General features: G+C 43.7%; 1 protein-coding gene across 1 annotated transcript; it reads left to right on the top strand.

Moving 5' to 3' along the window:
- Positions 1–3,201: 3,201 nt before the first annotated feature.
- On the top strand, positions 3,202–13,079 carry LOC136438067 (NFX1-type zinc finger-containing protein 1-like). Its single transcript, XM_066432738.1, has 10 exons — positions 3,202–3,340; positions 3,775–3,883; positions 4,700–4,829; positions 5,050–5,237; positions 5,813–8,608; positions 8,853–8,954; positions 9,774–9,922; positions 10,195–11,536; positions 11,659–11,909; positions 12,362–13,079. Exons 1-10 carry the CDS (start codon positions 3,222–3,224, stop codon positions 12,495–12,497), a joined length of 5,322 nt encoding a protein of 1,773 aa, XP_066288835.1. The 5' UTR covers positions 3,202–3,221; the 3' UTR covers positions 12,498–13,079.
- Positions 13,080–13,360: the final 281 nt, after the last annotated feature.

Below are 13,360 nucleotides of genomic sequence, written 5' to 3'. Positions count from 1 at the left end.
TTCTGTAAAACAAAAAATGGACTTACCCAAATTTGCTGTGAAGTTATTTGCATGGATGAATTTTGCTGGTTGTAAAATGTTGTTAAACTATCAAGAAGGAAATAATTTTTCCATTTACGACTTGGACAACATCTCTGACTTAAGGGCTTGGTTTTGTATACTCGTTTTCGTTTCATATGCTTGTATTATTCATTTATTATTCGTGAGTTCATTATCAGTTTCTGTGTATACGTTCAATTTCATTTAACTTATGTTCAGATTTTTCCATGTTCTCGGGCCCCCCTTGGAAATCAATTAAGGTATATTGTTGAAGGGCAACCCAAATAATTTGTAGGTTGAATAAATAAACAAATGAGTAATAATCTTATATCATTGCTTGTGTCTTTTTAACCGAGACTTCTTCAGTCCGTATTTTAAAACAAAATATGCACTTTGACTGTCCTCTAAGCTCAGTAAAAGCTTCATCTGTTCAAATATTGTTGCATTACACAACATCACAACATCTTGTGGAAGGCAATGACAGGTTGATATAGTCTTTCTCTAGGACGCCAGTGCAACCGAAGGTAACCCCCTTGCGATCAAGTCCCCAAAGTAAACAAAAATAGTATATAGGGTTACATCCGTAACAAAAGATCCGGACAAAAGACGGGATACGACTGAAACTTGGCTCGCTACCAGGTTTCACCTCCCTCTCACTCTCACTGATTTGCAATGATTATAGTTTGCAGAGATTTAATATGTGAACAACTTGAGAAGTGATATAGTCTTCAAATCGGGTCACCCACTTTAAATGTTTCCAGACCGTCTGTCCCTAGCCTCCGTTGCAGGCTTCTCCCACGGCGATTTTTCAACTTATCGGGGCTAGATTCTTCGGCGGGGGGGGGGGGGGGGAGGGGGCGTATCGTATCTGCCCCGTATCTGCTTGGGATCCTGTAACCGGCGGTTGAAAAATCGCCGTGGGAGAAGGCTGTAACGGAGGCTAGTCTGCCCCACCTGTTGCATACATGATCGTCACCTCCAACGCTGGATGAATTCTCTAATGCACCTGATATTTAATATATCCGAATCCTCGTGAAAGCGTTAGTTGTCCTCCCCTGTTTTTAATGTCTAGTCCAAGTATATAGAATGAATTGCATTTTAGTATTCGAGGTCTCTACTTAATCTAAATCTCAGGATGTAGACAACTCGAATATCGAAAATTCAAAATCGTACTAATGATCTTAGCTAGCAATATTGAGCTTTGATATTGCTTGCCAAGATCCTTAGTACGATTTTGAACATTTCTTTCGTAAGCAAGAACGACTGGTTCCACAACCTCTGAGCCGCAGAACACGGTGGATCATCATCATCAAGCATATGCGACTACAATCACAAGTATGGTGCACTGAACAATGGATACATGTATCGTCTTACTCTGCCATTGACTAAAGTTTCACCTGTCCAACTTTATACGAGCCACCGACAAATCGTTTGAAATATTACTATAACATCAATGTTACTGATAACGGCTCGTGGGCCGTCTTCATCGCAAACATATGTGACAATGTGTGCAACAATGCAGTTTGCAGCACCGAGATCGCTACTATACTGTGTCTGTGTACATAAACATGTCTGCGCCCGAGTCAACAGAGTGACGTGGGCGAAACTGTTATGTTGCGTAACGGGAAACCCATTTCCCATCAGGCTATAGGTCATATAACAATAGTCCACCCATAGATCAGAGTGCATTTGAGTTTCGGCAGCTCTGCATTCTACAACTGACCAGAAAAGAGAAGAAAGTGACGAATTTAAGCAAGAAATAGACGTTATAGCTGTTTTATTCGAGTCTGGCGTGTCTCAGGTAAGATTTACCTTTGTTTAGATGGTTGGTTTCGCCGTAGGTGAACTCACCTGTCCGTGAAAGATACCTAAGGTGAAACTGGACTCGAAGCAACGATCGCTTCAGTGTTCGCACCTTTTCACGATAGGTCTGCTATTCAGTCTGGACGAGCTAGTATCAAGTTTACCATAGAAGTGGGCCCGGGCAATATTCTACGCCCGAGCATAGGTTTCGGTCGGTGGGAGGGGGGTGTTGGTAGTGGCCGCAATGTTTAATGTTTCCCTCACTCCTAGCCCCACCCCCTCCCACCGAAACCTCTGCTTGAAGAATAACTCGGAAAGCTGCACACTATCTGTAGCTTTTTTTCATATTCGATGTGGTGTGACAACTATGGTAGTTTAGTTCCTAGCATTGTCTGCAGCCACAAATGCTAGCGTGATTGGTCTGGGGGTAAGTTTCGCCTGCCTCTTGGCCTGTAGAGGATATTTTGAATCCCTGTCGTTGTTTCATGTCATGTTAAACATTTCATGTACTAGATACCTGATATTTCGTAAAGGTTGGATATTATGCAGATGTTTGAGGTCGTAAAGATCAAGGCTGGGAGGCATAATAATGGCAGACGACTAACGTTTACCAATAGTGTCATTGTGACATTTTATTTTAGTAATAATCTTTATTGCATGTTCGTTCCCCGGGGGGATAAATGCACATGGGGCCACAGGGGCCATACATAGGGTAATTGAGAGAATATAAAAATGACGTTAACGTCTAAATATACTACTAAGCACTATTCTAAATGTCCTACTGTATATCTAGGTTCTAGTGGCTTCTTCTCTCTTTTTAAAACATATGGCTACATAATTACATACTTCGTTCATCACATTAACATCTTTGCATGACATCAAGTGTCTAAAAGTATTTTGCTTTGATATTGTTTTACATCTCTTGTCAAGCTGAATTAATTTGAACAGTGACTGACGTTCTTCTTCATACAATACACAGTCTAGTAAGAAATGCATTTCATCTTCAATACAAGAGTTATTACAAAATTTACATATTCTGTCGTGTAGAGGGGTGTTATTAGTAACTGTCGTCTATACATTAAACCGTGATGCTAATGCTGTCATTTTTTATCACTTACCGCCACATGTAACTCGTACTATACAGCAAACTAAGAAAACAGCGAGTAAGCTATAAAAAAACTCATGCTAAATCACAATATTAGTGCTACTTCGTGGCTTCTCCCTCAACACAGACGTGGCTGTGGCTTTCTTATGTTTAAAATGTGCTAAAAGGATGGGTGTTATGTGTGTATTGAGGGTTGGATGGGATGCAATATTTACTACAAATCGTTAATTGATGGCATACTTATTGGTCGCTGTTGTGAAGCCAGCTCTTCCCCATGGACAGAGGGAGGGGGCTCGGCTACCGAGGGCGTGGCCGCGGACGCGGCAACTCTGGCGGGAGGGGTGGACAGTGTGGTGGAGGGAGGGGCAGAGGAGGTGGCGATCAGCAGGAGAGGTGAGCTCAAGCGATGTATGAAGCCATGTGCAAACTCGATTCTGTTGTTTGCACTGAATATGGTTCTGGTCATCTAATAGATGTAAATTGTTAAAGTCGGTCAGCAATAGTTTTTTTCTTATCCCCCACCCAGTTCAGTGAATTCACAATTTAGGTCCTCTTAGATTTAGATTAACTTTTCAGAGTTAACCTAATCATCATCATCATCATCGGTCGACCCCCCGGGGGGACGGGGCAAGTCCATGCACAACTTCCGACCACACCAGTTTATCTGCCATGGCCGCACTAAGGTCTTCCTGAAAGATTTAGGTTAGCTGGGTTTAGGTTGAATTGTTTCAGAACGATATGCAGTCTTCGTGATCTAACATTGACGTGTTGTAAGAATGAAATAAGTACCGAAACGACAACTCATGCCATCTATTTATGCCTTACAGAAATGGGCAGGGACCGACCGATGTTGACTCCGACGGACGGCGGGACTGGGTCATCAGACCAATCGGGTACCGGAGGCTTCAGGAACTGTGTGAGAAGGACCCAAAAGAGGTGACAGAAACATACATAGGCCTGCAAAATGTACAACATACAAAACTAAAAAAAAGACTTGGGGTTAGAGAGGCAATACATGCATGATATGATGTACAATTCCACCCTTAGCAGGAAAGGAGAGCGACATACGTGTCGAACTGCCAGGCACGTGGGACGAAGCGCTACCTGCGAACCAGCGTTAGCTCAACCAACAGGAGCTGATTGACTCATTAACATCAACTTTGTCCTGACATTATCTTGTTTTTGTTTTCGATTGGACTATCTAAAATTGGCTTCACTTTATTTGCATATCAATTCATTGTTCGTTGTTTAAAAATGGCTGATTGATAAATCTTGCTTAGTGTCACTGATGAAATGTAGTGGATCATATCCAGTTGCAGAGTACATCGATTTGCCTATTACCTGGATGTCTAACCTTCATCATCACAAATCATTCCTACCTATTTAGATTGTAAGAGATCAAAGAAGCTTGGACTAAAATATGATTAAAATCTCGGGCCGTATCATTCCTGTGTCACATGTAAGAATCAAAATCAACCGGGGCCCGGCCGAGCCCATAAATATTCTGGAGACCACTCGGAGTCCCACGGGATCCGTTTGACACCTGTTTCCTTTTCACTAGGATTAGACAAGCTGGACGTTTACATTTACTCATCAATAGCTTCCACATTTACTTAACTTCCATAATGAGGAATGAAATTTAAAAAATATTGAGGCATTTGCAAGCCACCAGAAAGTGTCAAAAAAAGGAAGAAGTCGCCTGGATATTGCATCAGTTTCAAAATATAACACCTATTTTCCCGTCTATATCAGATCGTCCTGACGTTGGTGGAGCGGTCAAGCGGGTGTCAGGAACTGCTAGACGAGACCTTCGTCAGAACCGACCTGATGGCATTACTACTCCGTGTCCTTGCACGAGCGTGCGACTGTTCTTTTTTTCCTGGTATGAGAAAACATACAAATTCTTTTATCATGTCATTTTGAATGAATTGAGCACAGTGAATCTGTAGAGAGCTATTATAGGACCGTTCGTACAGAGAACGGGGGTCGGTGTTGGTGTGGCCTCAAGTTATAATTTGATTGATTGTGTTGATATAAACTTTGCTTCGTTTCATCCCAGCAACATTGATATTCAGTAAGTGCCATAACTCCATATTTCTCAGAAAACACCAAGAAGCTTATTGTGATGGTACGTGACTCAGAGTTTCTGGCCCAGGCTCTCACAAGGTACTTCGACGGAATGCCGACAGCTATGTCAGACCACCGCAAGCTTGATTTCAGAGAACCGATCAAACATGCACTCCGATTGTTCCGTGAGCTCCTGGACAGGTCACCCAGATCTTACAGACAGGTGACTTATTTTTGCAGATACGTACGGACTAATGTGTTTCCGGATCATAGAAGAACTTTATTACACGACAATTGTACATAGTACAAGGTATGGCAAGAATTCGTTGACATAACACAAAGTGGAAGTATAGAATAAGACTTAACGTCATAATTACTAATACAATACAATAAGGGCTAGCTTACGTTTTCGATACTGTGTTATAATCATTGATTTAATCATTAGTTTCAGTATTTTCATATGTTGATAAGCGACTTAAATATTATATATGCTGGAATATGATATACACCATAAGAGCCATTGTAAGTGACAAAGGCAAAGCAATGATAATAATACGCCAAAAGTAGTTACTCAAGCAATTGGATAAAATTTTGAATCAGTCAGACGTTTCAGATAGCATTTCGTCAGTGACTAAGGATAGGACTGGGAATTTAGGATGTCTTGATGTAGTCTTGACAAGGAGATCAATTCAATACAAGGTTTATACTCATGATAATAATATTGTATGCATCACATTTCTTACATTCTATGAAGAAGTGTCCATATTCTATGAAGATACTATGGTAATATCCCCACAGGTAGTGGCACCTGTGGCAGCGTTAAGAGCTACCGTTAACACTTTAAGAGCAGTAGACGACGACGTTGACGGAGAGTTGGAGGAGGTTGAATCGCGCATACAGCGCAGAGGAGCGAGACGACGCAGAGACGACTACGGAACGCTTGCCACGCGCTTGGGCCGACAACTTCGGCTCGAGACGCCTCCAGACAATTTCAGGGAACTGTCGGTCATCCCAACTTTCGAAGACATCCACACAGACAAGGAACCATTTCTTCGTCCCAACATCGTCCGTGGCCGCTACGCAGACGTGGACACGTATCTGGATGTCCAGTTCAGGCTGCTACGAGAAGATTTCCTTAGACCATTACGAGAGGGTATTATGGACATGATCAGACGTGGATTGGACCCTGGAGGAAGGCTGCAAGACATCCGTGTCTACCATGACGTTCACGTGGTCTACCCTACCTACACCCATCAAGGTATCGTCTACAGGATACAGTTCGACAGCAGTAGGCTCAAAGGAGTAAAATGGCGAATCTCAAAGCGGCTGATCTACGGGTCCCTTGTCTGCCTCACCAAAGACAAATTTCGGACCATGTACTTTGCGACGGTCGTCAACAGCGAGCCGGCACAGCTTGAACTGGGCTGGTTGGAAGTTCGATTCGAGGATGACACATTGGATGTGTTAGGCATAAGCCCAATGGACACGTTCATCATGATTGAGCCAACGGCCTTCTTCGAAGCGTACAGACACGTCCTGAAAGGTCTTCAAGAGATTCAGCAGAACACAATGCCGTTCACCAAGTACATCGTGAACTGCGACTGTGCCAACGGCGTGGATCCTCCAGCTTATCTTTGGAGAAATACCGCGTACGACCTATCGGATGTTGTTGGAAAGGCACACAGCAGCCGTGTTCGTTCAGTTCCGGTCCTTCGGGATGACCTATGGCCGTTGGCTAAAGATATGGATTTTGACGAGTCGCAGTACCGCGCTTTCAAGTTGGGACTGACAAAAGAGTTCGCAGTCATCCAAGGACCGCCAGGAACTGGAAAGACCTACATTGGACTCAAGATTATCCAAGTTCTGCTGAAAAATAGCCATAAGTGGCGAGGACTCCAAGGAGGTCTAGGAATGACGAGAAGAGCGGCCAGGCCCATCCTTGTGGTCTGCTACACAAATCATGCCCTTGACCAATTTCTCGAAGGTATAGCAGAGTCTTACCCTGAGGATATCGTAAGAGTGGGAGGGCAAAGCAAGAGTGATAAGCTGGAACAGTTCAAACTAAAAAATATCAGGCAAAAAATGCGCAAGGGCAAATCCGTTCCGGGGTACATTCACAAGGGGGCTGCTGATGCAACCCGAGAAATGAAACGCCTTCAGGATGAGATGGATAAGTATCTAGATAAGTTAAAGGCAACACAAAGAGGACTCCTTCCTGAACAAATTTTGATGGACTTAATGGACCAACACCACAGGACAAGCTTGATGCGAGAGTGTCCCATGGCAAACGAGGACAAATGGATGACTGGTGGAAGAAAAAGGGAATCTGTGACAGTTGAATGGCTAGGGCTTGGAAGACACGTCATGGTCGAAGTAAACGAGCAAGACAATGATACCCAAGCAGAGGAAGAGGAGGAAGAGGAGGAGGAAGAGGAGGAAGAGGAGGAAGAGACGGCAGACTTTATGGACGAATCAAAAGAACAGAGGCTACTCGACGACGATGAACTGCTGTACGGACGTGGTAACATAGGAAAGCCCAAGAGAACCATCAGCGTAGACCTGGCCTTAGACCTCGAGAATGTGCAAATCAAAGAGCATCCGAATGAGAATCAAGGAGGATGGCAGGTTCAAATCAACAAGAAGAAGAGGGGAAACCTGCTAAAGCGTGAACTCGGCAAGACAGAGATGATGACTTACGAAGAAGTTCAACGAGTCCGAAACGTCTGGACGTTGCAGCTACGCGACCGATGGCGCCTCTATCGGTACTGGGTGGCCAAGTACTATGCATTGCACAAGAAGTCTATATCAGCATATGCAGACCAATACAATGACGTTGCCAGACGTCTAGAAGAGTTCAGAACTGAGGAAGATCGCAGGATTCTGGATGAGGCATGCGTCATCGGAATGACCACCACTGGCGCAGCCAAATACCGTTCAATTCTGCAAGACATTCAGCCTGCAGTCATCATTGTAGAGGAGGCAGCAGAGGTCCTGGAGGCCCACATCGTCACAACATTGTCTCAGCAGTGCCAACATCTCATCCTCATCGGGGACCACCAACAGCTCCGCCCCAATCCAACCGTCTACCAACTGGCGACGAACTACAACATGGATATCTCCCTGTTTGAGCGTATGGTAAACAATGGCATGCAGTGCCAGCGGCTTCAGTCACAGCATCGCATGCGGCCAGAGTTCGCACGTCTCCTGACGCCGCACATCTACAAGTCGCTGGACAACCACGAATCGGTGCTAAACTACGAGAACATCAAAGGCGCCTCGTCCAACATGTTCTTTGTGGATCACAGATATTTGGAGGCACATAACACCGACACGAAGAGCAAGTCCAACGTACACGAGGCTCAATTCATGGCCAGCTTCTGCCGCTACCTTCTTCAGCAAGGGTACAGCCCGTCCCAGATCACTATCCTCACCACTTACTCGGGCCAACTCTCCAACTTCAAGAAGGTCATGAACTTCAAAATCTTCAAAGGTGTTCGCGTCTGCACCGTGGACAACTTTCAGGGAGAAGAAAGTGACATCATCCTGCTATCACTGGTGCGGAGCAACAAGGAGGACGTCCTGGGCTTCCTTAAGGTGAGAGCAACTTGGAATCCATTGGATCCGACCGTTAATCACCTTTGACGTTTATTTGTTTAAAGATTTCTTCCATCTGTAATAATTTACTCATTGGGATTATTTGCACATGACGAAAAGGGTAGAAATCGGATAAACATATATTTTACACGCCACTTTAGATAATAAATGAAAAAAATGAAATGTATTCTATATTACATTTTAATTGCTCATTAATAACTTTTTTTTTCAACTGCACTTACAGGTTCACAACCGTGTTTGTGTTGCTCTTTCAAGAGCAAAGAAGGGCTTCTACGCTATTGGCAACCTGAAAATGCTGGCAAAGGCGAGCACACTATGGACCAAGGTACAGTGCCCTTTATCTTACCCATTGCTTTCATAAAAAGAGTTCGGAGACCTCATATCTCAATGAACAATTCTGGTTATGCAAATGATACATTTACATAATATATGCTTGTTCATAAACACCTTTATCTAACTTACACATGTTGCAATACTGACAGTCCTATTAAAAGTATGATATTCTAATTAGACTACATATGTTACATGTATTTGAGTCTTACAATGGAAAACACTGGAAAAATAGATTTTCCTCATTAGTTATGCAAATTAAGTCTCAATTAGCATACTTTGCACTTCATTGTGTATATCTCTGTCTAAGCTACCCGTATAGTAAATATCATGGAAATCCGCTGTTGCTTTGTTCAGTTATTCTCCTTAGAAAATTTTCACAATAACGCCCTTGCAGTTCCAGAGCAAGCTGATAGGGGGCCCATATCTACACCACTTCTTTATTACATCACAAGATATCTGCCACCCAAAAATCAAGACCATAGCACGTGCAAGTCAAAAGAAACAAAAACGGAAGTTCTGCTGCAGTACCAAGGTCATATACTATGTGGCCCAAAATCAACCTACTCTTCGGCTTTACATCACCTGCCCACATACCAAATATCATTGTAATTCATCAGGAGCTCGAGGTTCTGGAGCTATGCTGACTACAGTAGTGCGGAAAGACACACAAACGCACACACTCACACACACAGTCACAGAGACACACAGACACACCCAAAACTATATCTCCATTTTCATGGAGATAAAAATAAATGCTTATAATAACGAGACGTGGATTTTTTCTAGACTGTGACTTTTGCTCTCTGTTTAGATTGTCAGGGAACTTCAAAAGCAAGGCAGCGTGGGTCCCAACCTGACGTTGAGCTGTCAAAATCACCCAGACAACAGGATCCTCGTGTCAACCAGCGACGACTTTAAGAAAGCACCAGGCGGAGGGTGTATGCAGCCGTGTGGCTTCAGGCAAGTGCAAACAATCAATGCAAGTATATGCTAAGAAGTGTAGTGCCTATGTATGTGTAGTACATTTGGGTAAATGAGACGAGACTAAAGAAAAGTGGAGATGTGTGGACATCAGTTCTTGAAAAATGAACTCATCCAACCAACGTTTCGCTTTCAAGACAAAGGGTGGTAAATATCATACTTGGGACATATTTCATATTGTCATTAATGTATTTCCTTGCACAGCACAGCAGGGATACATTGTAATCCTCACATTTTTCTGGCATCCACAGGTTAAGATGTGGCCATATTTGTGGAATGAGCTGCCACCTACCAGACCCGGAACATGAAAAGTATCGGTGCAAAAAGCCCTGTGGCAAAGTCCTATGTGCCCTCGGACATAAATGCCAGAGGCTCTGCTACCAGGAATGTGGTGAGTGTGAAGTTTTGGTCGAAAAGATCTTCCCCAGATGTCAACACAAGCAGAAGATTCCATGCAATCAGGCATCCGGCTCATTGCGGTGTCAGATGCCGTGTGAGAGGGCTCTTCCTTGTGGACACAGTTGCAAGAACAAGTGTAGTCAAAAGTGCAGCATGCCTTGTATGGAAATGGTACCACATCAGTTCCCCTGTGGCCATACCACTCAGGCAGTCTGCTCGGGTAAAGAAGAGAGTCTGGTCTGTGACAATCCTTGTCGACAGCTGTTGAAGTGCGGACACCGATGTTCAGGTACATGCAGTCGTTGCAAACAAAGAAAGTTGCACCAACAGTGTATCCATCCATGTAAGCGGGTGCTCGTCTGCTCCCACCCGTGCTCGGCAGCTTGCGGAAAGCCATGTGTCCCGTGCCAGAAGACCTGCGAGTGGAGATGCAAGCATTACAAGTGTTGCAAGCCCTGTGGTGAACCTTGCGATCGTCCTCGATGTGACCGTCCATGCCGGAAGACCCGACGCTGTGACAAGTGCAAGAAAGACCAGCCATGTATCGGTATGTGTGGGGAAACATGTCCGAAAAAGTGCCGCGTTTGTGATCGTAAGGAGTTGACAGAGACCTTCTTCGGAAGGGAAGATGAAGACGACGCCCGATTCGTGCAGTTGGAGGACTGCGGTCACGTGATAGAGGTCAAAGGGCTGGACCAGTGGATGGACATGGCCGACAAAAACACCATACTGAAAACCTGCCCAAGATGTAAGACACCAATCCGACGCAACCTGCGCTACGGAAATATTATCAAGAAGACGCTGGCAATGATCGAGATTGTAAAAAAGCAGCAGTACGTTCCAGGGGCACAAAGAGAAGTCCCTGTCAGTAATTGCAAGCTATTGTCGATGTTAATTGAGCTCAGAACTGATGTCGATCTGCGACGGTATTGCACTATGTCTTCAATTGATCTCCGTCAGCAAGTGGCAAGCAGCAAGTTTCAAGAAGAAAGCGGCAAGTGTCTGTCTTCACAGGACCAGGTGGCCATGTTTGAGAAGAAAGTCCTTTTCCTGAAGAAAATTGCGAGACGTAAGAAAGATATGACGAGTAACCTGTCCGTCCTTAAAGACAAGCGCCATATCACGGAGTTGGAAAGGGAACTTGCTGAAATGGAGGAGCGGCTGCTTCGTCTAACGGCCCATGTGAGGGAACAGGTAAGGCCAGAGTTCATGTACTGCGGTTGTCGTTGCTACTTATATCAGTCACATATGATATGATGATGAAATCAGTCACACATCGCTCATCGCAAGTTGGTTCTATTCTGTTCTGTTCACAGGAGTGGGAGGAGTTCGGGAGAGAGATGATACGACTGAAATTTCTCCTGAGGCTCCGCATCCTTCAGGCGGAGATCCGGAAGAAGGGAATCAGCCTGGACGACCTGGACAGAGCAAACCTTGACAGAGCAGAACGATGGCTTTCTGGGGTCACACCTTTCACGGAGAACGTGGAGGCAGTGGTCAGGAAAGCCCTGAAGCCTATCAAGGCCCTAATCCTGCAAGGCCCTGCACTGCAGGGTACCGCGGCAATGTAGGATATTTTGTAAATGTCTTTAGTTAACGAATAAGACTTAGTGTTTCTTAGCACTCATTTATGACAAAGTAACAAAACCAATACGTCGATAAATGTTAGACATCCAGGTAATACGATACGTCAAATACCACTTATCATATAGACAAGCAACTGGATATGATTTTGGATATGATCAGAGTCACTGACGAAAAATAGTGGATGCTACTTGAAACGCCTGACCGTTTCCAAAATAATATCCAGTTGCTTGAGTAACTGTTATTTGGCGTAGCAACGCCAATAATTGATAAATATATACTATAGGACTGCAAGCTAAGATACCTGTAGTTTCAATATGCATTATTTGTATATTTCGTATAAATACATTGTACATATTGGATAACATGATTGTAAATAGATATCGAACCTTTATCTGTGAATGTAAACTCAACTTTTTCACCTGTTCTCGACAGGAGTGCTGGTGCTAGCGGGAGAGGGCAGCCACAGGCTTCGGCCAGACCGGTTGGCACCGAAGACGTACGGAGAGAGACACGTCGCCTGACCCGATCCTACCTGAAGAACTACCACTTAATGGAATTCGACGACTAGATGGCTTGTTTATTTAGTTATCACTTTCTAAAACCATCTATAGTTTGTTTGTTGTCATCGGGAAGAGATTAGTGGGGCCAAAGCTAACTAGTATGGTTTGTCATTTATCATCAATCGACTGCGATGTCTATCAGCTTGTGTGGTTTATTAACTAATGCGGTTTACTAACTATTATGGTTTATTAACTGGACAATAGATGCCCTGAAAGACTGATTGATGATGGATTGATTCAGTCACATCCTTACCTTTTGAGAGTCTTTGAGATATTGATCATAATTGATGCAGTGTGTGTTTCTTTTACGTTTGGTTTACTTACGTAAAATTGTTTCTTTTTTCAATCAGGTCACTTTTGTTACCTTGTCAATAATAATTGGTTGGCAATATGTCACTCAGATCCACCAACTTTGAAGCTTAGCGATCAATGTGATTCTACTGTGAGAGTGTTTGAAGTTTGTAAACGATTTTGATAGAGCGAAGTGTGTCAGTACCTTGCATAAAGTAAATGGGGACGATGGTTCAATCAGAGATTGCCCTATTGTGCTCCTCAAAATCAAATACAAATGGAAATAAAGTTGTGTGAGTAACAAACGTTTGATTGCCATCTTATTAACTAAGACTACACTCTCCTATGGGGTTATGGATGATAGAATTCGGCAAACCTTCACAGGGTAACCCTTTGGTGGCCAAAGTTCCCAGGCAAATCATTCTTCCCATTTTACAAAAAAAATTCAGCCAGCGTAGTTGAAGACTACTGCTTACTTCTCCATAACAGCTTAGATATTCCTGAACCATCCCAAATCGTCAGAGAAGCTTAATTGCATTGACTTTAAATTGTCACAAGACATTTGTCATAGTTAGAAGAA

The sequence above is a fragment of the Branchiostoma lanceolatum genome, chromosome 7 (assembly GCF_035083965.1).
Source record: "Branchiostoma lanceolatum isolate klBraLanc5 chromosome 7, klBraLanc5.hap2, whole genome shotgun sequence".
Taxonomy (NCBI): domain Eukaryota; kingdom Metazoa; phylum Chordata; class Leptocardii; order Amphioxiformes; family Branchiostomatidae; genus Branchiostoma; species Branchiostoma lanceolatum.
Note: the sequence above shows the minus strand (reverse complement) of the source record. Positions and strands in the feature narration are given on the sequence as shown.

What these genes read in the sequence shown, in the direction of transcription:
- LOC136438067 (XM_066432738.1), top strand. Translation starts at nt 3,222, where the DNA reads ATGGACAGAGGGAGGGGGCTCGGCTACCGAGGGCGTGGCCGCGGACGC. An exon ending in CGGCCCATGTGAGGGAACAG is followed by an intron (nt 11,537 to 11,658) that starts GTAAGGCCAGAG and finishes TTCTGTTCACAG; the next exon opens with GAGTGGGAGGAGTTCGGGAG. An exon ending in CTGCAGGGTACCGCGGCAAT is followed by an intron (nt 11,910 to 12,361) that starts GTAGGATATTTT and finishes TGTTCTCGACAG; the next exon opens with GAGTGCTGGTGCTAGCGGGA.